Here is a 25,861-nt window from a genome sequence, read left to right on the forward strand (position 1 = left end):
CTAGCGGTTGAGTTTCGAACTAAAACTTTTTGTCATAATTTGAGCCTTTTCATATACTAAATATCTTCGGAAGATAGTATGTCAATGAAACCATTATTTGGAGAGCAAATGAATTAAGTTCACGTTTCTGAGCTCTCGTACCACTGTGCCCTGGGTAGGCGCAATGTCCGGCCAGGTTCTGGTACATTAACTTACTAACCCGATTCCCATTTTGTTTCATTCAAAGATGTTAAAGAAAAAAAAGCTATTTGCAACAATATAATATAATGATAAAATAGTAATGTTCAAAATATGATTGATCGTTACGAGTTTATGGTAACGATCAATAATACTTACGATAATGATAATTATAATTATGGATTTCAAAGGAATATAAATAATAAATAATAATTGGCTTATCTGTTTGCGAATCCGATGCTAGATTCCTGAGTCTCTATCTCTCTTTTTATTCTAACGTGTATTGGTGGGGATCGTGGAAATGCTCGTGAATGCTGTTCTTTGTTGTCATGTGCTTGTGCTCGGGTGTGTTTCAAACTATGATGGTTGCGGAAACGAGAGGAAGGAGAGGAATTGAAGTGGTAGTAACGGGTAAAAAAAAATTAAAAAAAAAAATAAAAAATATAATAAAAAAAAAATTTAAAAAAAATAAAAATAAAAATAAAATAAAAATGAAAATGAAAATAAAAATGAAAATAAAAAAAAATGAAAAAAAAAATTAAAAATTAAATTAATTAGAAGAAAAAATAGAATAAAATAAATTAGACAAAAATAAATAAATAAACAAATAAAAAAAATAGAAAGAAAAACAAAAAAAAAGTTGGTTAATTTGATGATCGATTTGTAAAGAAGCAGCAGAGTATCCCCAATCCAACGGAAGAGTCCGATGAGGCTCCCCTGGCACACCTTTCCGTTGTCATACGTTCGTCCATTCTCGCTCTCATTGTTTAGCGCCACCCAGGGGGGACTTGGCCCTGAACCCAATGCACTCAATATCTCTCCATCGCCCATCTATTCGCAATTGCTTGTTTGCAGACGTTTTCCAGTTAGGAAGATCGACAGGTACTTGGTGGGTGTTCACCTGACTCTCCGTAGTATGTGCTACGGAGAGGGCCGGAAGTTTTGATGAGCTTTCCCCCCCAAGAACTAGGACACGATGTTCTTAGAGAGAAAACAAATCACGTGTTTATTCATTAAAGGTTTATTTGGAAAGAAAGAGGAAATAGCCAAACGGAAACTGCCTAATGACAGTTGCATGAGCGGTACGTTAGATGGAGGCAAAACAGTGATGTAGATAAAGCAGAGTTTGCGTCAAGGTTAATATACTTATCACGCCCGCTCAAACGCTGCAATCTGCTAGACCAAGTTACTGCTGGAAGGCTCTTGGTGAGAAAGTCTGGCTGTTGCATCGAAGTTGGGACATAGCCGACCCGAATCAGATTAGCCTCCAAAAGCTCCCGAACAAAGAAGTGCTTAACATCCAGATGCTTCAGACGTCCGGAATCCTTCGGTTTCGATGCGAACTTAATTGTTGACTGGCTGTCCTCTTGGTAGGTGATCGGACCTACTGGCTTGAATCCGAGATCTTGAAGCATTCTGACCATCCACTGGCCGTGACAAGTTGCTGCACAAAGCGTGATTAGCTCGGCCTCTGTGGACAAGAGAGACACTGTAGCTTGTTTCTTCGCACTCCAGCTGACCGTTGCTCAGAAGACCTTGAACACAGCACCAGACACAGACCGACGATCGACGATGTCATTCGCCCAGTCGGCATCCGTAAACGCCTCCAACAGCGGTTCTGCTCCGCTGACCTGGTAGACCAGTCCCAGGTCAAGAGTCCCTATGATGAAGCGGAGCACTCGTTGAAGTTGTACCAAATGTTCCTCGTTAGAGCACGCCTGAAACTGGCTAAATGAGTTCGCTGCAATCGCCAGTCAATGCGACATACATGACGCATCCAACCAGCTCGCGGTACGGTTTCTCGGTTCTCTTCGACTCTACTCCCTTTGGTAGCTTTAGCCGGTATTCCATCGGTTCTAATCGGATTTGCGATTGGCCGACAGCCCTGCATCTGGAACCGATCGAGCAGGTTCTCCAATTAGCGGCGCTGACTAATACGTGTCACCTTCTGTTGCCGATCCCGATCGATCCGCATACCGAGGAAATTCTTAACTTCGCCAACGTCTGTCATTTCGAACTCGGCTGAAAAACAGCCCTTCACTGTACCGACCAACTCTTCCGACGCACTAGCAATGAGTACGTCATCGACATAAATGACTAGGACGACTTGCTTCCGTCCGGATCCACGGTGGTACAAACAGAAGTCATTCCGACACCTCGCGAAGCCCAACCGTACGACGAACTTGTGGAAACGGTCATTCCATGACCTTGCCGCCTGCTTCAACCCGTAAAGGGACTTATTCAACCGGCATACGAGGCCATTCGCCTCGCTGAACTCCTCCGGCTGACGCATATAAATTTCCTCGCAAAGATTGCCATTGAGGAAGGCCGTCTTGACGTCCATTTGATGGACGGCCCATCCTTCATAGTTCGCCAGGACCGTACGCAACGTGTCCATTCGAGAAACGGGAGAGTACGTTTCGCTATAGTCGAACCCGTGCTTTTGGCTAAAACCCCTGGCGACTAATCTCGCCTTGTACCTCGGTGTTTTGTTCTCATCAGTTTGCTTTATTTTAAAAACCCATTTACACGAAACAGCACTTCGGTAGCTTCACTAGGGTCCATGTTCCATTTTTCGCAAACGAGTTCATCTCTTCTTGCATGGCCTGCTTCCACAGCGGCCAGTCTTCTCTCTTCCGCAGCCCCGCCACAGTTTGCGGTAGATTCTCAACGTATGATACTGCGTTCAACGCGAAACCGACGTAGTCCACTGCATAATCTCTATGCCACGATGGCGCACTACGATTTCGGCTCGGCCGGCCCTCGGGTTGCCCATCCGGGTCACTGTCATTTTCATTGCCCAGAAAATTATCTGGTTCCTCAGGACAACTCGAAAACTGTTCATCTTCGCCTTCATCGCCCGATTCACCAACCGATTCGATTGAGGACTCACCCACGATCACATCTTGATCTTCACTATTGACAATTTCTAGTCCACTGATGCGAATCACTGAAGCATTCTTCATTCATTGTTCGATTTCTTCACATTCAGTTCGGCGAATGTTTGCTGTTCCAGGAAATCAATATCGCGAGCCCCCACGATCAATTCTTCTTTGGGATTCCACACTAAATACCCGTTGGCTGCGTAACCGACGAAAAGGCCATTCCATGCCTTCGCGTCTAACTTCTTACGGCGTTCCTGCGGAACGTGCACATCCAAATCTCCGAACCCTAGATACGTTCGGTCGCTTACCTTCCCAGAGCTCCGAAGGCGTCTTACCCGAATCAACCGCACTGGTAGGTAACCGATTTACCAGATATGCAGTGGTCTGAACCGCCTGAACCCAAAAGGACTTGCCAAGCTTAGCATCTGCGAGCATCGCACGAGCTCTCTCGATGACAGTACGGTTCATCCGTTCGCTGGTTTCATTGAGTTCCGGAATATACGGAACCGTCCATTGCATTTGAATCCCTTTCTTCCGACAAAACGATTGGAAAGCCTTGTTTTTGTATTCCACCCCGTTGTCACACACGAACCGGGAGGTCCGCGAACCAAATTTGGCCGTGACCAGCGCTTCATAGTGCACAAAACGATCGAATCTTCGGGGGAAAAAATTGAGCGTAGCGGTAGGTAGACAGTGTGTAAGAGATATGGATCACAAAATGCCACTATCCACTTCACAATTTACTACCGATGAACTGTTCACAACACGCACAGAAAAAATATCCGCAGTAACCGAATGTACCGAACAAAGTCACAATCCTAACGCAAGGTGTTGAACGTGAAACGGAATCGAAATTACACGAAAAATCGACAACTTTAGAAGCACCGAAACAGCAACAACCAAAACACAAGCAGTGATGCCAGTATACACAGCTCTGGCAAGTCAACAGCCTCCTATTCCACGCACTCGAGGAGGTCGTACTCTTCCAACAATACGCGCATGTGAAACTTCCATGCTGTAAAGTTTTTTCCCATCGAAAAGCGCGAACCCTCGCGATCAACGTTACTGGGCACCGTAACCTGAAATAATCCAGCGGATGGACTTGCGGATCGACTTAGAAGAACTAGGACACGATGTTCTTAGAGAGAAAACAAATCACGTGTTTATTCATTAAAGGTTTATTTGGAAAGAAAGAGGAAATAGCCAAACGGAAACTGCCTAATGACAGTTGCATGAGCGGTACGTTAGATGGGGGCAAAACAGTGATGTAGATGAAGCAGAGTTTGCGTCAAGGTTAATAAACTTATCATTCTTTTCCCGTTACAGTCGTTAGAGATGTAAACTTGGTCTCTGGCACCACTGTTGTAAAACTTTCTTCTTTCCTTCCCTAACGACTGTTAGGAGGACGTGGCCGGTTCCCAATCGAGGGACCCTATTCACATCATCCCGAACCTATTCTCAGCAGTTTGCGTAGGATTTTCTCCAGCACCCGAAGTGGCGCCTGAATGGCTGCAAATTAGATATTTTTTTTTTTTTCAATTGATGTTTATTGAAAGATTTTTCTGTGTTGAACGGTATTTTATATATTCGTAAGACAGGTAGTAAATCAGAATTTTCGTTCTCGTCATTAAAATTGTCGACATTGATCAAAATTCAGGGGTTCGAGGCCCGTCTCCTCCAACTGATTAAAACAGGCGCCACTGCTTAAGCTGTTCCTTTACACCCTACCTTTCCCCCTTTGATAATCTTGTGAATTTTTATGGATTTCTCACTTTTCCCCTGGAAAGACCATTGCTGTCAGACAAACAAGTCCCGATGTCTGTTTTGCTTTCATCAATTTATTTATATTTGTTTTCTTTCTTCAATTAACAGTGTCTTCCATTGTTGGTTGGAATTTTAGCTACTTGACGTCAAATAATTGTATTATTTTCTTCTGCTTTGTTTCCCGGCATTGACCAAACGCTTTATACTAGACGATGGTTTTTGGGTGGGGTGCAACTGGTCTTCAACAAACAGGCTTGCATCCCAAAAACCTCTTCGCTTGCCACTAATTTTGAGACGTGCCGGGTGTTTTCGTTTTGTGTAAATCAAACGCAGCACAAATGCTGCTACACTAGTTTTTTTTGTATGTTTGTTTTTCTTCTTTTTGTATGCAGAAAAATAGCATGTTTCATTGTTTACCTTTCTGATATCGTCTCCTTCCGTTTCCTCCAACCACAGCTCAGAAAATTCACTCAACTCAGTTTAGTTTCTTAGTAAAAATTCGCCTCCTAGAGTTTCTTTTATTTTATATCCTTCTTACGTCATTACATTTAATATATAGGTATTTCTTGTGTATAAGTAAAAATGGTTTTCTCTTAAACTAGTTTTCCTCTTTTTTTTATCTTCTAAATGTACACTTTTGCCTTCAGCAGCATTCTCTCTATCAGTAGGGGTTTCTTACTGTTTCATCTAAGTGTGCAAACCTCCTGCGTCTTGCTAATTTTCCCACCAGTATTTTCGTTTCTCTTCGCTAAAGTTACTTTACAGTGTCACAAAATGTGCTTTTCGCGCGCCTCCTATAAGTAATTATTTTCAAAAAAACAGAAAACAGACAAAGCTTTTTTAATTCTGTCCCTAGCGCTGATTGTTAAACAGACACAACAATCGTCGAGTAGTTCGTTGACCTCTTTGAGGAAAGGAAAAAGGATTGATCACACTGAAAAAATGTTTACGATCTTCGCGCCTCGAGCTCTTCTAGGCGGCGACATAACTATCCCTCTCCACATCGATTGATTTAGTAATCCAAAAAAGATCGAAGTGGCGCTAGCAAAGAGTCTCACAATGAAGCGCCGCTTCTCTGTACAACTATAAAGAAATACAACAAACATTGTTTTTTTTTCGTGTAATTTTTTTGTTTTATCCACTGTACAAGAATAAGTTGTTTTTCCTAATGCTACTAACAGAAAAAAGAATAGAAACATGGACACTCTCGTTACCCCTCTGGTGACCAAAAAAACCTCTATTGTTTACCTTTACTTTCCTCTATGTTTAGCCTACTTTATCAGTAGACCAAAAGCATGTTTCTCTGTTTCTTATTCTTTCGTATGGCATTCGAACCAGAAGGGTGCTCTAAAGGTTTATTTTGTTTGTTTGTTTTTTTTTTTACTCTCCTGTTTACTTGTGTAAATGTTTCTTGGATGGATCTTAAAATGTGTGTTTGTCCTGCCCTCTATTGGACACTAGGGCGGGAGAAAACTTCCCCCCTCGCGAACCTTGGCAGGTTTGTTTCGTTTTTTGTTTTTGTTTTACTTCTCCTATTACTCCTTCGCTCTTTCTGAATTTCTGTGTGTACCACGACAATTGCATGGTACAAAATAATAAACCTATTCGATGGTAGTGTCTACCTCGAGACGGAACTGCTGAGGTCTCTTCGCCGGCCGGCAGAAGCAACAACAGTAACAACGGTAGCAGTTTCGTCCGGTCCTTCTCAGTCGTTCTTCTGCTGGCAGTAGAGCTCCTTCAGGGATTTGAGTTCCTCGATCAGGGCCTTGTTCTGGTTCTCCAGCACGGCCACTCGGTTCTCCAGGCACTTGATGTATTCCTTCTTCTTGCGTCGGCATTCCCGTGCCGCTTCCCGGTTCTTCTGTAGGCGCATTTCCCGCTTGCGTGACTGGTCCTCCAGCTGCACGTTTCCGCCCATGACTGCATTGGGAAAGAGATCTTTTGTTGCGGTTGTCGGACAATCCGGGTTTTGTTTGTTTGGATGTGTGCGTGTTTGATGTATTGTTTATTTTTTTGTTTGTTTTGTTTTATTGTGCACGTGCATTCAAACACCATGGCGAAACAGGAGGCAGAAACAAATCGAACGTGCAAATAACAAACGCCACACATTTTTTTGTTTGTTGATTGTTTGTTTATATCGTAAACGAAGAAAAAGAAATTTCAAAAGAGAAAGAACGAAAAGAAAGAAAAGAATACTAATCAAAATCTACCATTTCACAAATATATGAGATAGAGAAAATAAAAAATCACTCGAGAGCCTACTACGAACTGGAGAAACTACTTATTCTAGAACAAGCGCAAAGAACGTACAAAAACCGAAAAAAGAAAAACAACAGTATGGCAAAGGAAAAAGCATTACGCCTTTGACTTTTGTTTACTTCTTTTCTTGCTGTTTTGAGAGATTGTGGTTCGTAACCATGAGTAATGGGGAAGGGGGTGTCGAGGGGGCTGAGTTACGGGGTTCGATTCGCCACAAGTGTGGCAATACTTACGAGGTACGTAAATTTGACCATCCTGGGCCTGGGTATATTGCACTACGCTACCGCCGGTTGCTGCTATCGCATGCAGTCCTGGGCCGTCCGGACTTTGGGCATTTGCTGTATGAGGGGTGGTATCGGATTTTCGTTTGTTGGTAAGGGGTTGATTTTATTTTGTTTTTATATGTGAATATGTCAAATTTTTGGTTGGGAGCGGGGTTGGAAGGACGAGGGATGAGGCATGAATTTTGATTTGTTTGTTTCTCTGATGGGTGGATTGATTTTGCGCAGCAATTCGTGATGGCGATGAAGTTAGAACTGAATGATGCACAGTGGTGCGCTTGATACGGTGGTTTCGTTTGCTTGTGAATGGTCAAATTTTCGACTTGGGTTAGATGAGGGTGATCAGAAAGACTCAAAATCAACCTGCGAAAACATTTTTTTAATGTCAGGTTTTGCACAGCAACAAGCGTGTATGACCAAACTAATGGTTTATGGACAAAGCAAAAAATAAACTGATATAAGTTTGATGTGCCGTTCGGATGACACGATAACATAAAGCACACTGTTTTCCAGAGCCAGCTTCCCGAGAAATAGTTATTTGGATATGTCACTTTCTCAAAAACCTAATACCTGTTGTTAAGAAATTAACTTCAAATGGTGAGTCGACAACTTGGAAGGAGCGTCAAACTTAGCTCCGGTCCTCACGCCTCTACGAGTCATATGATACAATAGACTACCAGTTAAAAAATGGACACAACTGGTTGGCGTTGCCTGGGCAATGTTGTCATCCGACAATAGCTAAGTGAGAAGGTGCGACGCGATCGTTAGCGCGGTAACCATATCTCGGCGGTAGAGGAAATGCTTCGCCAACCCGAACGTCTGTCCACCAAGATGGTGCGGCTCAAAACAGCGTCTGATCTCCATGTTAGGAGCGGCTGATCAACGTCCTGGTGTCAGCGTGGGACTCTAATCAGAGCTGACACGATGGCCCTCCGGCGAGACAGGGGGTTGGGGAAGGCCCAACAAGCCGCCCCGAAAAACACCAAATGTTGCAAATATTGAAGAAGTTAATACGGATCGAAACAATCGACACAGACCTAGGCGACGAAATAAGGACTACGATTGGAAACTCGGTACATGGAACTGCAGATCGTTAGGCTTTCACGGCTGCGACAGGATCATATATGATGAACTAAATCCACGCAACTTCGAAATCGTAGCACTGCAGGAACTTTGCTGGTCGGGACAGAAGGTATGGAAAAGCGGACATCGAGAGGCTACCTTCTATCAGAGCTGTGGCACTACCAACGAGCTTGGGACGGGCTTTATAGTGCTGAGTAGGATGCGCCAACGCGTGATCGGGTGGCAGCCGATCAGTGCGAGGATGTGTAGGTTGAGAATTAAGGGCCGGTTCTTCAACTACAGCATCATCAACGTGCACTGCCCACACGAAGAAAGAGCCGACGATGAGAAAGAAACGTTCTTTGCGCAGCTGGAGCAGGTGTATGATAGCTGTCCGCAACGGGACGTTAAGATCGTCATCGGTGATATGAACGCTCAGATAGGACGGGAGGCAATGTACAGATCGGTGATAGGGCCGAATAGCGTGCACGCCGCATCAAATGATGCAGCCTCCCGCGGTATGGTAGTCAGAGGTACCTTCTTCCCCGCAAAGACATCCACAAAGCCACCTGGAGATCACCTGACTTACAAGTGGAGAACCAAATCGACCACGTTCTAATCGATGGTAAATTCTTCTCTGACGTCATCAACGTTTGCACCTACCCCAGTGCGAATATTGATTCGGACCATTACCTTGTTGCAGTATGCATGCGCTAAAAACTTTCGACGGTGCGAATCACGCGTCAAAGTCGCCCACCGCGACTAAACACCGGGCAACTACGGGACGCCGAGGTTGCACGGGAGTACGCGCAGCAGCTGGAAGCAGCATTACCAACGGAAGAGCAGCTTGGCGCAGCTACTCTTGAAGATGGCTGGAGGGACATTCGATCAGCCATAGGTAGTACTGCTGTAGCGGCGCTTGGTACTATGGCTCCGAACAGGAGAAACGACTGGTTTGACGACGAGTGCAAACAGTGGAAGAGAAGAATGCACCACGAGCGAGAAAGCTGCAACACCAAACGAGGGCGAACGTGGAGCGCTACCGACGCGCACGGAACAGGCAAAACTCGGTCTTACGGAAGAAGAAGCGCCAGAAGGAAGATCGAGATCGCGAGGCGATGGAGGAACTGTACCGTGCGAAACACACGAAAGTTCTACGAGAAGCTGAACTGTTCCCGCAAAGGCTATGTGCCACAAGCCGACATGTGCAGGGACCTGGGCGGCAACCTTCTCACGAACAAGTGTGAGGTGATTGACAGGTGGAAGCAGTACTACGATGAGCACCTTAATGGCGATGTAGCAGAGGACGACGACGGAGTGGTAGTAGATCTCGGTGTACGCGCAGATGACAACAAAATCCCAGCCCCTGACCTCCAGGAGGTTAGAGAGGAGATCGGACGGCTGAAAAACAATAAAGCCGCTGGAGCTGACCAACTCCCCAGCGAGCTGTTAAAATACGGTGGTGAATCACTGGCTAAGGCGCTACACTTGGTTATTGCCAAGATTTGGGAACAGGAGGTAGTACCGGAGGAGTGAATGGAGGGTACAGTGTGCCCCATCTACAAAAAAGGCGACAAGTTAGATTGCTGCAACTACCGCGCAATCACGTTGCTGAACGCCGCCTACAAGGTACTCTCTCAAATTCTGTGCCGTCGACTATCACCGTTCCCAAGGGAATTCGTGGGGCAATACCAAGCGGGATTTATGGGTGCCCGCGCCACCACGGACCAAATATTCGCGGTACGGCAGGTCCTACAGAAGTGCCGTGAGTATAACGTGCCCACACATCACTTGTTCATCGATTTTGAATCGGCATACGACACAATCGTTCGAGACCAGCTATGGCAGGTTATGCACGGTTACGGCTTTCCGGATAAACTGACATGGTTGGTCAAGTCGACGATGGATCGGGTGATGTGCGTAGTTAGAGTTTCGGGGACACTCTCGAGTACCTTCGAACCTTGAAGAGGGTTACGGCAAGGTGATGGATTATCGTGCTTGCTATTCAACATCGCTTTGGAAGGTGTGATACGTAGGGCTGGTATCGACACGAGTGGCACGATGTTTAGAAGGTCTGTTCAGCTCTTTGGCTTCGCCGATGACGTTGATATTGTAGCACGAACCCTTAAAAAGATGACGGAGACATACATCAAACTGAAGGCTGAAGCCAGACGAATTGGACTGGCCATAAACGCATCGAAGGCCAAGTACATTAGAGGAAGAGGCTCCAGAGAAGACAGTGTCAACCTCCCGCCACGAATTCATATTAGCGGTGATGAAATCGAGGTGGTATACGAGTTCGTCTACCTGGGCTCACTGGTGACTGCTGACAACGACACCAGCAGAGAAATTCGTCGATGCATTATGGCAGGAAATCGTGCCTACTTTGGACTCCGGAGGACGCTCCGCTCGAATAAAGTCCGCCGCCGCACGAAGTTAACCATCTACAAAACACCGATCAGACCGGTAGTCCTCTACGGCCACGAAACCTGGACTATGCTCGTGGAGGAAACGAAAGGTGTTGCGTACCATCTGTGGTGGAGTGCAGATGGAAGATGGATCATGGCGGAGGCGGATGAACCACGAGTTGCATCAGCTGCTGGGAGAACCACTCATGGTTCAAACGGCGAAAATCAGGAGACTACGGTGGGTTGGGCATGTCGTTAGGATGTCGGACGACAACCCGGTGAAAATGGTTGTTGATAACAACCCGACTGGAACAAGGCGACGGGGCGCGCAGCGAGCAAGGTGGCTCGATCAAGTGGAAGACGACCTGCGGGGCCTCCGCAGACGACATGGCTGGCGAGCTGCAGTCATGTACCGAGTTGAATGGAGACGACTTCTTCGAACAGCAAGGGACCCTTAGGTTTTGGTTCTATTATGCACATTTTATGAGCACGTTGTACAGGATTTGTATAACAAGATGTGCCTGCTCATAACTGTTGATCTTTTGTGAGTTTTGAAACGGGGTTTCGTGGGATGAAAATTTACAGTATTTGGCATAAAAAATGCAAAATATTGAGATGCAAGTTGCACGAAACCGACGATATATATTATCCCTGAGTAAAATTTTGCCCAAGCAGGCCGCACTTTTTTCATTCCCGGTTACAGGGAATTTCCGGGAAATGAGATTTTTTATTCCCGTTTCCCGGGAAATCAATGCTCGGGAATATTGCAAACCCTAAGTCTTTTCGAAACCTTGTTTCTCCTGCCAACACCGCGTTACAATCATAATTCCCAGAAGAGGTTCTTCTTCTACTGCTTAACCTCTGATCAGCTTTATTATAACAAGAATTTATATTTTGTCAAGAGGAAGAAGTCTATCGAAACGTCGTTCCTCCATCCAATTTCGCGCCATGATTACAATTGTCTGAAGAGAACTATTATTCTTATAAGAGGGACTTAATTTTGTTAGAATGCAGCTTAAGGGAAGGGTATGTAATGGAGATTCTGAGAATAAACCCAAACTAAAGTCCCTTGACAACCAAATGGCCTGATTCTACTAAAATTCGAACCTACGACCACCCACTTGTCGAAGCGGACTGTGCAACCTTGCGGCTACGAGCTCCCTTTTCCGAGTAGTCATGCAGAAGTGCCTGGATGACTGCCTTTTCCCAGAAGATGGAAGCGACAGAAACTGGTTCCATTGCTGAAGGCTAGTGAACCCCCAGAAACCCATCGGCATATAGACCTATTCGCCAGCTGGACACTACCGACAAGGTGCTTGAGAAGAATCTTTTCAATACGGTCTGGCAAGTAACCAGTTCAACTTACCGAAAAGTATAGCCACATTGGATGCTATTCCCCTTATCACCAAGACGGCCGAAGTAGCACTTCATCGCAAGAGAAGGGGCATTCACTATTCAGGTGGAACTCCATAGCACTCGCACTTAGGAGCATCCACGTACCGGTGTCGCTGTACAAGATTTTGGAAAATTACTTCCAGAATCGAGTACTAGTTTACAATACAGCGGAAGGTCAGAAGTACGTCCCAATACGCTGGAGTAATAAAGTTTCATAGTTTTTTCAGTTTGACCCGATGTTGAGGAATGTTTGCATGACGAAGTATTGAAGCTAAAGTTCCCTGTTGGGGTTGTGACCGTCGGGTCTACGGCGAGTCGATCGAAAAGATCGAGTTGACGGCTGTGCACTGCATACGCAAACAAAGTCGAAGACTGGATGCACATTAGGAAACTGAAGTTGACGCGTCATAAGACGGAGGTTACGGTCGTGAATAACCATAAGTCAGAGCAACAGGTGGTGGTCAGAGTCGAAGACTGCACCATTACCTCAAAGTGATCTTTGGCGCTCTTGGGAGTTATGGGTGACGACAAGTTCAAGTTTAACACTTGCGAAACCTGATCTCTCCAGAGTCGAAAAAATGAAAGTTCTTTTACCTGCCATTTTGCAAAATGTAGATCGATTATGATCCAAACTTTTTTAAAAGATCACAAATTTATCAAAGTTGCAAGAACACTACGGGACTTCTCGATATTTTCCGTTGTTCCGCATTCATTAGAAGAGCCGTGGGATAAGTACACTTTCTGGGACACATGCTAGATTGAAAACGTTACTGGAACCTTGCTTGCGACTTATTAAACTTTAAATTTTTTCAAAACAACACTGTTGGCGACCGTCAACTATGCGTGTAAGAAGGCCTTAACGGCACTATCTTGAATAGCTCAGCGTACGTATTCCTTTGGGTTGCGAGTGCATATCGTACAGTATCATCGTACAGATTGCTTCGACCAACGTACACAGCGCACGGGCATCCTCGATGATCAGATGGCAGCGGAAATGGGCCTAATTCCGCTAAGAGTAGATGACCACTCCGACCTACTCCGGTGGTATCCGACTGGGTCGGGAGGCGCGCTATGGAGAATTGAACTTCTACCTGGCTATGGTTGCTTCAGGCAATATCTACACAGGTTTGGACACACGGGATCCCCTGAGCATGTCTTCTTTGTATGCCCTAGGTTTGTACGTGCGAGCGAGCCAGACACTACAAAGTGGTAGTTAACTGCCAGTCTCCAGATAGTTAGCTAAAAGGTTCAAGAGTAAAGACTGTGCATCAGGGCTGGTCGAATAGGTGCTTTGGGATATTTCTCTTCCCAGGTGTCAGTGACCAGATTTTCCCACCACCTCGAGAATATGAAAAAAGAAGAACCTTGAAAAGAAGTTTGTATTTCAGCAGGACAACGATCAGCAGCATACTGTCAAGGAGACTTAAGACTTATTCTTCCGGCTTTGTCCGATCAAACGGCTGGAATGGCCTTAACAAGGCCCGGATGATAACCTCATCGAGAATGTGTGGGTGATTGTAGATGCAAGGATTGGCAAAACTGGTGTTAGCAATTAAAGTAACTATTTTGAAACGTCGAGGCGCACCCTATAAAAGCTAGATCTAAAGCAAAGCCTTGGCGCTACATTCCACAATCAGAACTTGACCTTCGGTTTATTATACACAGCCGATTGTTAGTGTATAGGACAATTGCGGGGAAGGCGCTACGATCCAACTAACAGGGTGGGACAAAAAAAAATGTTAGGTCCCATGCACTTTTCGTGGTCCTTCTGTGTAACTTTTCAGATCGATCGGTAGAACTATATTTTTGCACCCGATTTTTAAAGTTTCCATACGATTTTATATGGGAAAATCCACTTTTTCAAAACTTGTTCTCTAAAGATGTCCGGTTGTCTCCTAAAAATATATCGATACATGATATTTATAGGAACTTTTCCCGGGAAAAACTCTTCTGAAGACCGTAAGGCGCTACGAAACTTGTAGAAAAAGTTATTTCCCTCAAACTGATCGAATACAAACGCAATACAAACGAATTAAATTGGACGTTCCATTTAAAAACTATACCGTGTGTGACATACGAATAAAAAATAAAACAAATGGCAAAAATAGGATTTATTTTTTACATAGTAAAAACTTATATTGGCATGGTCTATAGCAAAATATATTCTTCTTAGTTAACATTAGAATACAGTAACTGTTCGCTAACTGGGCGACGAGCACTTCCCAGTTATTGAAATCAGCTCGCTAACTGGAATATCATCTCAACGTCGAGGGGGATTTCGATGGATAACGCTGCTTCGCGACAATTTCATAAAAGATTTTCGTTAATAAGTTGATCACCAAATAGGGAAGCCAAATCACCAAATAGGGAAGCCACAAATTTATCTCTCAAATAGAGAGATCAAACTTCACTTCTATATAGCGATAAATGTATCAGCAATATTATTGTTTTTGTATTTTAAATATGCTCGATTAAAAAAACTTTATTTTTTAATTTTCGTTCCCAATCCACATGCCCCCCGTTCGTTTTGATATCTGACGTTTGCGGTCTTTTTAACTGGGAATTCTCCCAGTTAGCGAGCGCCCAGTTAAAAAGAAGCCCAGTTAAAGCGTGCCCAGTTTGCGAATAGTTACTGTATTATTCAATTGAGAAAAAATATTCTGTTCAGTTAGCACTGGCAAAACATAACACAGTAAGACAAGACAGTTCTCGACTACTTTGTGATAAGGTCGTATGTCTAAACGTAAACAAAACGAGTGAGAGCTATATCCCTTGTACTTCACAAGCACAAATCATCTCTCACTCGTTTTGTTTACGTTTAGACATACGACCTTATCACAAAGTACACCAGATTTGTTCTTTTGGAGGAAAAATAATATTATTTCAATTCGTTGAACCCAGGATCGAATCGGCTGCAGCAAAATAACAAGTCGACACTGCTGCCGGTGGAAATGGAAACACCGAACCCATCGCAAAGAAAGAGCGAGTATGCCTAGACAAGTTCGGTGTAGGGGGTAGAAGTGTTGCTATCGCGGTTAGGTACAGCGTCAAGCACCTGCTGCCGAGTTTCCAGCTTAAGACTATAGAGTCCATCGAGCTTGAAGTCGGAACCTCGCTCGGCCCAATCTGCGCAGCGTACTGTCCCAAGTAAATCACCAAACTATCTGGCCAAGCCGACTCAATGGCGTACATCATTGCGAGGAACCTGAACGCTCGGTACGAGGCGTGGGACCTTGTAATCGCTCACTACAACATCTTGACACCCTTCAGCGTGCGATTGCTGTCGCCCGTGCCGTGACACTGTGGTCCCCGTACAGCAAACTCAGGTTAGTACCGCCCTCCATATTGATCACTAAGAACGTCATTACGTTGCGAAACATCTATTGGTGCAAGTACCAACGAATTGGTGACCAACCCAAAAAGAACATGATCAACCGACTTTATGTCCAAGTGCGAATTCAAGATCTGCGTAACTACGAGTTTGACTCCGCCAGATCCCTCCAAACTCATGACTCTTCTGGTTTCTGGCACATTGGACATTGAAAAGGCATAGCACGATGGCCTGGTGTACATACAAGCTACATCGACTAAATATTCTAATATATCTAACAAAAATCATCAGAAACTATCTCTCAAACAGAGCTTCTAGGGTTTCCTTGCACAATGTGTGCTCAGAGCAACTCAACATCGACGCAGGAGTGCCTCAAAGAAGCAACCATTCCTGTAAAACATTTACACCTCGGACACCTCACCTGTTCCAACTCGCGGATGACACCGCGATCATGTATAAGAGTCGCGTCATCCAAGCTCTCATACGCAAACTGCAGGGCTGCTCTGAATGAGTATCATACCAGCAGGAAAATTGTGATCAATGCGGCTAAAATTCAAGTGTTTCTGTTCCCACATTTGAGATCGCCCAGACTTGTTCCTACTGGAGATTGCTACCATAGACAGTGGTCTAACGTAATCTTAGAGTTATCCTAGATAGCCATCTGATTCCGCGAACCTGAAAACCTTGAAAGTCAAATTCGACCGCTACTGCAATTAACATGGTGGATGGTGCTCCCTTTCTGAGCACGCAATTATTCGCAAGGCAGTTTAAGAAAATCAACTAATTAAGTGACAACATCAAAAACATAAGGACCAACCAAAAATGAAATACTCCAGCAAACCACTTGTATTGTAAAATATAATAAGAATTGAAAACACAAATGAAATAAATAACAATTTCGTCGCCAAATATTCTGGACGCCTTCCTTGTGACGAAGTTACACTCAGATTTCAATGCTCAAACACGTCAAATGCCAAAACACGTCAAAATATCGTGGATTCCATTAAAATTCGATATGGGTCGACATGTTAAACATGTGATTCGCAATCACGAGAAAGGTGGTTCCTATCGAAAAATTGCCAGTAGGTACACCAACAGATATGGGAGTAGTGCAGCATAACTGAGAAAAGAACAAGACAAGAGGAGTCGTGGTGAATTTACCGGTTAAGGGCGAAAGCGATGTAACAACGTGATAATGCACCTAAAATTCGACTAGCTAAACAAAACCCGATTTTTTCTTGTCTGGACTTCGTAGAATCATTGGAATTAAGTGTCAGTACACGTACTGTCCACCATAGGCTGAATGAAACTTCGATTAAAGAGTTAATTGACGAGAGTAAGTGTGAACTTTTTGTGAAGAAACCACACTCCAGAGTATGAAGGAAATACACTGGAGGAACAATACAGAAAATTTCACCGTGTGGGGACTGTCCGCGCAACATTGACAGCTGACCTATATATTGATGTGCTATGCAAAATCTTGAATTATAATGCTGGTATTGCCTCTGCAGTCCCCGGACTTGAACCTTATTGAAAATTTGTGGGAATATATTTCTAGAATGTATGCCTTGATCACTGGCCAGTACTGCCAGTACTAATATCCTATGTTATATATTTTTTTAATTGTTTCAATTTCTTTCTAACAATAACTAATAATAACACAATCCGCTTATATGGACTGTATTTGAAACTTACGCGAAACAATAAAATAAATTTAATGCAGTTTGCACATCCTCTGCAAAGACAATAGTCCATATCAAATGACTATTTGAAATTTATACAGAAAGACAAGAAGTTCGTACTAATTCGGCAAGGTGAATGTTTTTTTTTATCAAAATGCTCATTATTTTCTTCAAACTTAAAAAAAACTCGAAAAATTCGTTAGCTCAAAAAGTCGCGTAGTCGACTAGGAAAAAAGTTAGGCTAAATTATGGGATAAGTGAACACGAAAATATGGCTTAAATCGCCAAACATAATGTGCGTGTCTAGACTCCATTAAGCTTTACTATCAACACTGATTCATCTTTAAAATCAAATGCATATGTTTAACTTGTTCTGGTCACAGTATCCAAGAATCAAGATTTTTTCATGCGAATGTAACTTCAAGAGTTAATAACGTCCATCATAAATTTGCAAAAAGAACGAGGTAAATAAACATTCTTGGAGATGAAAAACATAACCTTTAGCAAAGATGACTAGGACTCGGGTATCTTATACTAGTCATCTTTGCCTTTAGCCAACACTTACGGCTGCTCAACTCGGGAATATGAAACAACATCTATCGGACCTCGAGTGGGTTCTTTTTTGGATCAGAATTAAAATTTCAATGTTATTTAAACAATTTCTCAATGATAGCTACAAACATTGAGACTGTAAAGAAAAATTATAAAAACGATTTTGAAACTACACTTGTAAGGCCAATCGCCACTTGATAGTTAACAGCAAGCCAGACCAAAAGATCGACATGGTTCTTTCGCGCATTTGTTCAGCATTAGAAAACAAGACGAAATGCTAGAGGGGCACGTGACTGTGTGGCATTATTAATAAAAAGAACGAAATGAACAGTAACGTCAAACTAAATGGACAAATAGGACATGTTCCTTTCCAACCGGTTTCCTCCTTCTCCTTCCTCTCTTCGCCGGAAACAAACAGTCATAGCATATATGCTAAATAGTGCTAATAAGCTCTAGAGTGTTAGGCTAATTCATGCAAAACTCAAATCTACGTGCACTGCGCGACTGTATCTTGGCGGCGGCTTTCCGCAGCAGAGCGAACTCTCTCCCGGTTGGATTCTGACATCGATTCGAAAGCCCTCGCCAAGATACGCGATTACTAAGGTGAGTAAGTTAAGGCATTCTGCATATGAATAATATAAATTGAATCGTATTATATGAATGATAATAAAAAATTGGGACCCCGGCAGATTCCGTGAGAACGGTACGGTTTTCCTGTTTTGTACGAACAAAAAAAGAGATAAGAGGGGAGGGAAACTGGGGACAAAATTGGGAAGAAGAAGAAGTCTACGACCCAGAAGCCATAACCATTAGAGGCGAGAACTGCAATAAACACTAGAGCATAGCAGCGGAGCATGCACCAAGTCACAGAAGAAATAATAGAATAAATGAAGATGGAAACTGAAATCGGGATTGAACTAAAAATAAAACAGGATGTTTTGGGGATGGTACTGATGAGCGGCGTCGAAATGATGTGTGGGTGGAATTTGTGATTCGATGATTGAATTGATTGGATGAGGAGAAGGGACTGTGGATCAGGTGTGAAGAGGTGATTGGCGTGGACCGGACTGTGGTAGAGGCCAGGAAGGAAACGGAACAACCAAAACATACCAATTTCCGCTCCGCCGAGGTCGCTCAGAATCTTACGATAGGATGGTCGTCGAGTTAGTAAATCCCTTCGCTTCTTGGGCGTCTCATCGTCCGACAGCGTGTCGTCACTGTTGGTGTCTGTCATTATACTGCCGCCGCTGCCAACGTTCGGCTCTGGTTTAATCTACAAAAGTTTAGGGGTGGTTAAGCGGGGAAGCACTCGCAGGATAAGGTTGTTTTCACTCACCTGTATAGCCTGCAAACTACCTTGCGTGGTGTGAATTACTGAGCTGGGTTTGTTACACACTAATAATACGCCTCTGGGTAACGTTGGTATCTGACCGGCCGCCGTCTGTATCACCGACTGCTGGTTCTGTTGTATCACTGAATGTGCCTAAAAGCGAGAGTACTGCGTTAGATCGATTATGGTAATGATAATCTAGCGTTAGCATTTGTGATTTGAGCCGTTCTCCTCTAGTGGAGTGTTTTCTATTTAGGAAACAAATTCTGATGTATTCACATACGGGAGCCTACAACTATGCCGTCTTGCTGCAGTCAATCAATCCGGTTCAGCTTCCCCCCCGCGATGACGACACAAATGACGCAATGAGATAAATTATATCCAACACGCGGTGTATAAAAAGCAAAACACCGTAACTGATGGATCAAGCTGTTAGAGCCAGCGAAATTGGGTTGACGTTGTAAAGACGTTGTACTTTCGTAGTTCTAGGTATTCAGTGTATGTATTCGGAATTAAATAAAAAATGATTTCAATCGTAAAGGATATTGTTCTGCAGTACCTGGAACACCCCACGAGAGACAAAAATATTGCATATATATTAAAATATTACAAAAAAAAATAACTAAAAAATGTGTTTTCATTTTTTATGTTAATTTACGAGGAATGTAACAAATTTCACTCACTTTTCCCGAATTATGTTAGAAATAAATAACTTAAGAATCTAATCTACCGAGAAGAATCTAAGATTAGTTGCGTCACCATTCCATACCTTCCTTGAATGACAGTACAAAGAAGTTTCATTATTTTTTAATTAGGGTAGGGAACGGCTTGAGCAGTAGCGCCTATTCTAATCAGTCGAAGAAAGCAGGCCTTAAACTACTGGATTTTGATAAATATCGACAATTTTAATGATTGAAACGAAAACTTTGTTTGTCTAGCTGGCTTACGAATATTAGAAATACCGTTAATCGCAAAGAAATCACACAAAAATCACCATTCGAAACAAATCGACCTATATTGCAGCCATTCAGGAGCCACTTCGGGTGCTAAAAAACGCCTGAAAAAAAATGGAAACTGCTTAAAATAGGTTCGGGGTGATTGGAATAGTGTTCCTCGATTGGTAACTTTAATTGATTATTGTTAAACTTTGCTAACTTAGTTTTTCAATCTGAAAACAAGTTCTGATAGAGAAAAAGATAGAGAACAGATTGATATACTTCTGTTTGAATTTCACCCAACACATTTCGAGTATTTCGTCTCAACACACAGGCGGTTCCTAAAGCAGCTTAGAATATGTTCCCTACCCTACTTTTTATAAGAGTTGATAAATATATGATCAAACAGAAGCTCCACAAACTTTCTTTCTAATTTACTTGGAAAACCATGAACTCAAAAAACAGAAATAGTCCGGCCAATAACAGGAGTAAAGTATCAACTCTTTCATACAAATTTGAAAGCTCGTTTCTACTTTTTGTAGCTTTCCCTTATGATAATAAACAGAATTTCAGTGACCAAATGTTGTTAATATACAGTGGCTATCTAGACGACGTCTTGGTGGGTAACCGAACTGAAGAAAAGCAAAATCGAAATCTTTAACTGGTCCTTAATCGTACCCAGGACTATGGATTCACCGTACTAATCACTGCTCCAACATGTGTCAAGCCAACTTTTTGGACAGATCCTGGAGATCAATGGTATCGGACTAAATCTAGACAAACTCGCCGCTATTACCTATCATCTACTGTCACTTAGATAGAATTTAGGACTCGTGAACTACTATGGCAGGTAGATATATGCGGATGTTGCGGTATCCCATGGCTTCTGAAAGCCGAAAACAAGTAGGAATTGAACAAGCCGTGTCATCACTCTTTCGATCGTTTCCAGGAATTGCTTTGAATTGAGAGCGGTCGGACGAAGCATACACTGGCCAGAGATCGATGAACGCACTGCCAAATTGTTTCGTTCCTGTACCGAGGGGTTATTGAAGTTATCGCAAACACAAGCTAAAATATGCTATACTTTGTGAAGAAAAGTCCTGGAGATGTAAAGTCTTCGACAAAAACGTGTGTTTTGTATGCCCAAATGCTTCTTTAGAACAACGTTTTCTTGTAAAATGTAACTAACAAAAGTTACGCACAAAAAAGCTAAATCTTAAGCAATTTTTATATAAAATACTTTGTAGCTCTGTACCCAATGAAGATAAGCATTTTGTTTGTATATTTTGTTGTTGTATTTCTATAATCTAAGTATGATAGCCTATCATTTTGTGCCAGTTGATTATTTCATTAATGAGTTTATACATTTTTTTGATGTTACTGGCTATATGAAATGAAACACGGCTTTCGTGAAAAATTCAAAGCTTCCTTTAGCGTTTCACAATACTTTTTGGAATTCATTCTGGTTCTTTTGAAGCATAAAGATTGTATACTCGAAAAAAATGCGACACTTTGTTTTGGGTGTAACTTTTAATCACGTGAGTAAAAATTAATGAAATTTTGGGTAATACTAGTTTAGAGTGTTTTATTAATGAATGCAAAATTTTATTGCGATCTGTCAAGTAGTTTTCGAGATGCATTCAAAACAAAAGAGCTAAGCCAGCAAATTTTAGGTGCGGTGAACGAAAATCCTGTCAGTCGCACAGATGGATCGGCAAAAGGCTTGTAATCTACTATTCCACCGTGTCCCGCGTTGTGAAATATTCCGGGAGACGAAGATTATCGAGAGGCGCGCCGAAAGCGGCCGAAAACTGCAAATGGAATACCCAGAGAAGGCGCGGAATATGAGGCAGAACTTTAAGAAGAATCCAAACCTTTCCACCCGATACGTGGCCAAAAAGGTCAATTCGTCGAAGTGGTTTGTCCAGCATACATTGAAGCGGGCTGGGTTACATGTTTTAGGGTCAGGAAGGCGCCACACCGGACCTGCAAGTAAAACACGGTGGCCAAATGGCGTGCGCGGATGCTGTACCGTGCGTGGCTGGTCAAGCCAGGCTGTCACGTCATGGACGACGGGACATACATCAAGGCGGACAACAAACAAATTCCCGGCCTTGAGTTTTTTGTCGGTACGTCCCGCGAAGAAGTACCTGTTGTGGCAGGCGATCTGCGAGTGCGGACGGTACAGCAAGCCGTTCGTTGTAACCGGCACCATAAACGGCCAGATTTATCGAGAGGAATGCTTGCGGAAGTGCTTGCTGTCCTTCTTCCGTTCTTCCGTCGCACCGTGGTCCAACGCTGTTCTGGATTGGTACGAAGTGAAGGGCAGGCGTGACAGCAAATTTTGAACGAATCCGGCTCTCATTGTATTGCACAGCTCGCTTTGTTCCCTATACGTTCGGTACACAGTCCAACAGTTACTGACGACAGCACAAACATGCAATGACGACCGGGTTATTATTTTTCGTCTCCTTATTAATGTTGGTTCTTCCAAGCTGTTGCTTATGACAGCCTTTTCAGCGTGAAATCATCGCGAAATCCGGGCTGTCAGGTAATTATGATTCACGAGAGTAAGGCTAATACTATTATGCAAACGAGGCAGTGCGGAACTCGTTTTCTCTCGTGTGGGGAATAATATCAACAATAGGGTAATATTTAAAACGATTTGCTTCGTGTTCATCATGGCAGGCTGTCAATAGCGCAGGCCAAACCAACAGGACATACTCAAAATGAATAAAACTAGGCTGTCATGTCATGTGCAACACAAGACAGCTGCGTTGCCTGTGTTAGCTTTTGCTGTATGTGAGCTCTCATGAATAGCTTATTCATGAGGCTGAAAGAGTTAAAAGAGAGAGCAGTTGTCAGTATAGTGTCACGCCGCAGTCTTTTTCCAAAGCCTGGCGAGGGGCGTTAATATAGTCCCGAAGGAGGCGAACACGCCAAATTCACCAGAACTTCGGCCGATCGAATAGTTTTGGGCAAAAATGAAGAAGAAGCTGAAGAAAAGCGGAAAAACATTCAAAAACGATGAAGCTTTGAAGAAAAACTGGGAGATATTGTGTGAGGAAGATGGGGAAGCCTCGCGCAAGATCTCATGAGCAGTGTCAAGAGAAATGTAAGAGCATTCAGCTTTGGGAAGGAAATTCAATAGGGGAGAAGTACCAGTTATAGCAGTATCTAAAAATGTGTCAGTTATGGCCTATGGGTTTTAATGAAAAAATAAACGTTCCGGGTTCGGGTCGAATTCGGTTTTCAACCGAAAAAAATTAGGGTTCGGGTCGAGTTCGGGTTTAAAAGCAACCTTACCATCTCTAGTAAGCGGTGTGAAACTAAAAAAGCTGCAGAGATGCAGCCTACGTATACCTCACACAACATTCTACCTAAGTCATGAGGCTTGAACCGAAGTTCAGCAAACGAAATCGATTTCCAAGCCTACGGGCCATAAGCCAACGCAACCAGATGGACCATTCTCGAACTCTAATCGGAGACAGAGACAGTACCGACATTGCTCAATGCTACATGTCCGTTTTATTATATCTCGTTGCAATGATTCACAATGCATTGTGAATTGTTGAATCTCCCAAATGTTCTCGAGGTACGAAGCTGGTCCAACAAGCCAGTCGTCGTAAGTTCGAGTCTCGGCTCGGGAGAGACTGTTAGTGTCAGTAGGATCGTAGCGCTAGCCTCGCAATTGTCCTGTAAACTAAACAGTTGGCTGTGAAGTCTGTGTATAAATAAACAGAAGGTCAAGTTCCGAATCGGAATGTAGTACCAAGGCTTTGCTTTGTGAATTGTTGAAATGGTCCTATTACAGGAGACAAGGCGAGTCGCAAGTTACTTGCCTGACTGATTTCGGTTAGCTACGAAGGCAGTACACAACTGTACGAGTTTGCTAGAAGATGTCAAATGACAATATTCGCACAGCGAAAGTACATTCGTATCATTTTCTTTCCTAAACAACTCCAACAGAATCCCATGCTGGTTTGTTGCCTACTAAATGGGCATTCTGGTTTTTCGCTACACCACTGGTATTCTTGAAACCTTTTTAAAATAAATATAATAGTAATACCCCTGGTATTTTTGTTAAAAAGTAATTCTTAGAATTGATTCGTTTTCATTTCTTGTTGTCTGCGTTGTAAATAATCCAATTGTAATGAAAATAACACTTCTCCTCAACTTTCATCACTAAATGGGAAAAAGGAGGTAGAACTCATCATATCATTAGGTTTTGTACATTTTAGTTATCCAACGACACGTTCGTTATTACATTCTGTACATTTGGATGAAAGCTATCAGCATTGAAAACTCACCCTCTCGACGTTACATGCTCACTCCATTTGTCCTAGAATTTAACGTTACTGTGCCTAACTCTGCGCAGTTCCTAATTCTGCGCAGTTTTTGTTATACTTATATTTTATTGTATTTTTTGTAACTATGAACATAATATTTTATTTTTCTTAAATAGAATTATTGATTCTGTGTCAGTGGTCACAATAATATCAAGAATACATGCGAATAAAAGAAAAAAAATCTGAATTGTCCATACGATCAACGATGCAAATACCTTTGTTCGTAGTAACGAAAAGACAACGGCAGGAAATAGTTTCATTCATTTCCTCTTAAAACGAGTGCAACGATTTAAACAAACATCGTAGTTGGTAATAAAAGTTAGTATTAGTCATGATTTAGGTAAAATGAAATATTAGCTTACGCTAAGTAGCGCATAGTACTGAAAAAGTGCAAAAAAATAATGCGCAGATTTACGCACCAAATTTGTTTTTTGTGTTCCTAACTATGCGCAGTTTTACAGAGATGAATTCTGGCAAAATTAGGCGGAAGGACATGCAATATGATAAGAACAAAATGCTTGCGAATATGGACAAGGTAAGAAAAGGCTTTTCCATACTCCGAGCCGCAGAATATGGGATTCTCGAAAGCACACTTCGTGCAAAGTTTCAGCTGGTGTTTAGTTCGCGTTCACAACGCAAGAGGAAGGCCGGATTGTCGATTGGATTATTCAGTCAGCGAGAGTTGGATTTCGGGTGGATTCTCAGAGGTTGAAGACATCTGTGGCACGTTACCTTAAATCGATTGGGTGACCTAGTTTCGTTGGAACCCGTCTGCCGGCAGAAATCGTCAATAGTACTCCGGATGGTTGGTCTATTGAGAAAAATGTATCGGTGGCATGAGATTTTTTATGAATATTTAAAAAATGTTCTCCAACCATGACCACTGCGATACAAGGTAGCTCTTCCCATTTTACTTTTCATAGATGGCCATAAATCGCACGTTTCTCTTTAGACCACTGAGTTTTTCAAGGTGAAAAGTAGCCCGTGAAAAGAAAAAGCAGTTAGTACAAGAGAAGCGCCAAAAACAAACATTAACGAAGGCTTCAAATGATGGAAAAACTTCTACAGAAATTGTTTAAATTACTTTCCTTTTAAATAAACAATTTTGTTAAAACAATCAATGTTATTTTTTGACTGCGCAGAATTAGGAACAAAACTGCGCAGAATTAGAAACATGCTCAAGCAAGTGCGCAGAATTGGGCACCAAACATAAATGCAAAATTTTCTTCTCATACTGTTGTTTTTGGCTCACATGTACAGCCAAAAACAACAGTATGAGAAGAAAATTTTGCATTTATGTTTGGTGCCTAATTCTGCGCACTTGCTTGAGCATGTTTCTAATTCTGCGCAGTTTTGTTCCTAATTCTGCGCAGCCAAAAAATAACATTGATTGTTTTAACAAAATTGTCTAACTTTTTTTCTGTATTTTCGAAAGTCATACAACATGAGGG

At 42.7% G+C, this 25,861-nt stretch overlaps 1 protein-coding gene across 13 annotated transcripts in view; it reads right to left on the reverse strand.

Moving 5' to 3' along the window:
* Nucleotides 1-4,880: 4,880 nt before the first annotated feature.
* The window catches only part of LOC129717157 (cyclic AMP response element-binding protein B), a 39,731-nt gene continuing 18,750 nt past the window's right edge, over nt 4,881-25,861 (reverse strand). For 6 of the 13 annotated variants that reach the window (XM_055667004.1, XM_055667002.1, XM_055667018.1 and 3 more), the window contains 4 exons: nt 19,133-19,279; nt 18,907-19,069; nt 7,319-7,423; nt 4,881-6,764 (listed from right to left, as the gene is read on the reverse strand). In XM_055667004.1, coding sequence (XP_055522979.1) covers nt 6,532-6,764; nt 7,319-7,423; nt 18,907-19,069; nt 19,133-19,279 — 648 coding nt within the window. In that variant the 3' untranslated portion in view covers nt 4,881-6,531. The remainder of the gene's footprint in view (nt 6,765-7,318; nt 7,424-18,906; nt 19,070-19,132; nt 19,280-25,861) is intronic. The other 7 variants (XM_055667040.1, XM_055667035.1, XM_055667030.1 and 4 more) reach the window with 7 other exon arrangements.

The sequence above is a fragment of the Wyeomyia smithii genome, chromosome 1, assembly GCF_029784165.1.
Source record: "Wyeomyia smithii strain HCP4-BCI-WySm-NY-G18 chromosome 1, ASM2978416v1, whole genome shotgun sequence".
Taxonomy (NCBI): domain Eukaryota; kingdom Metazoa; phylum Arthropoda; class Insecta; order Diptera; family Culicidae; genus Wyeomyia; species Wyeomyia smithii.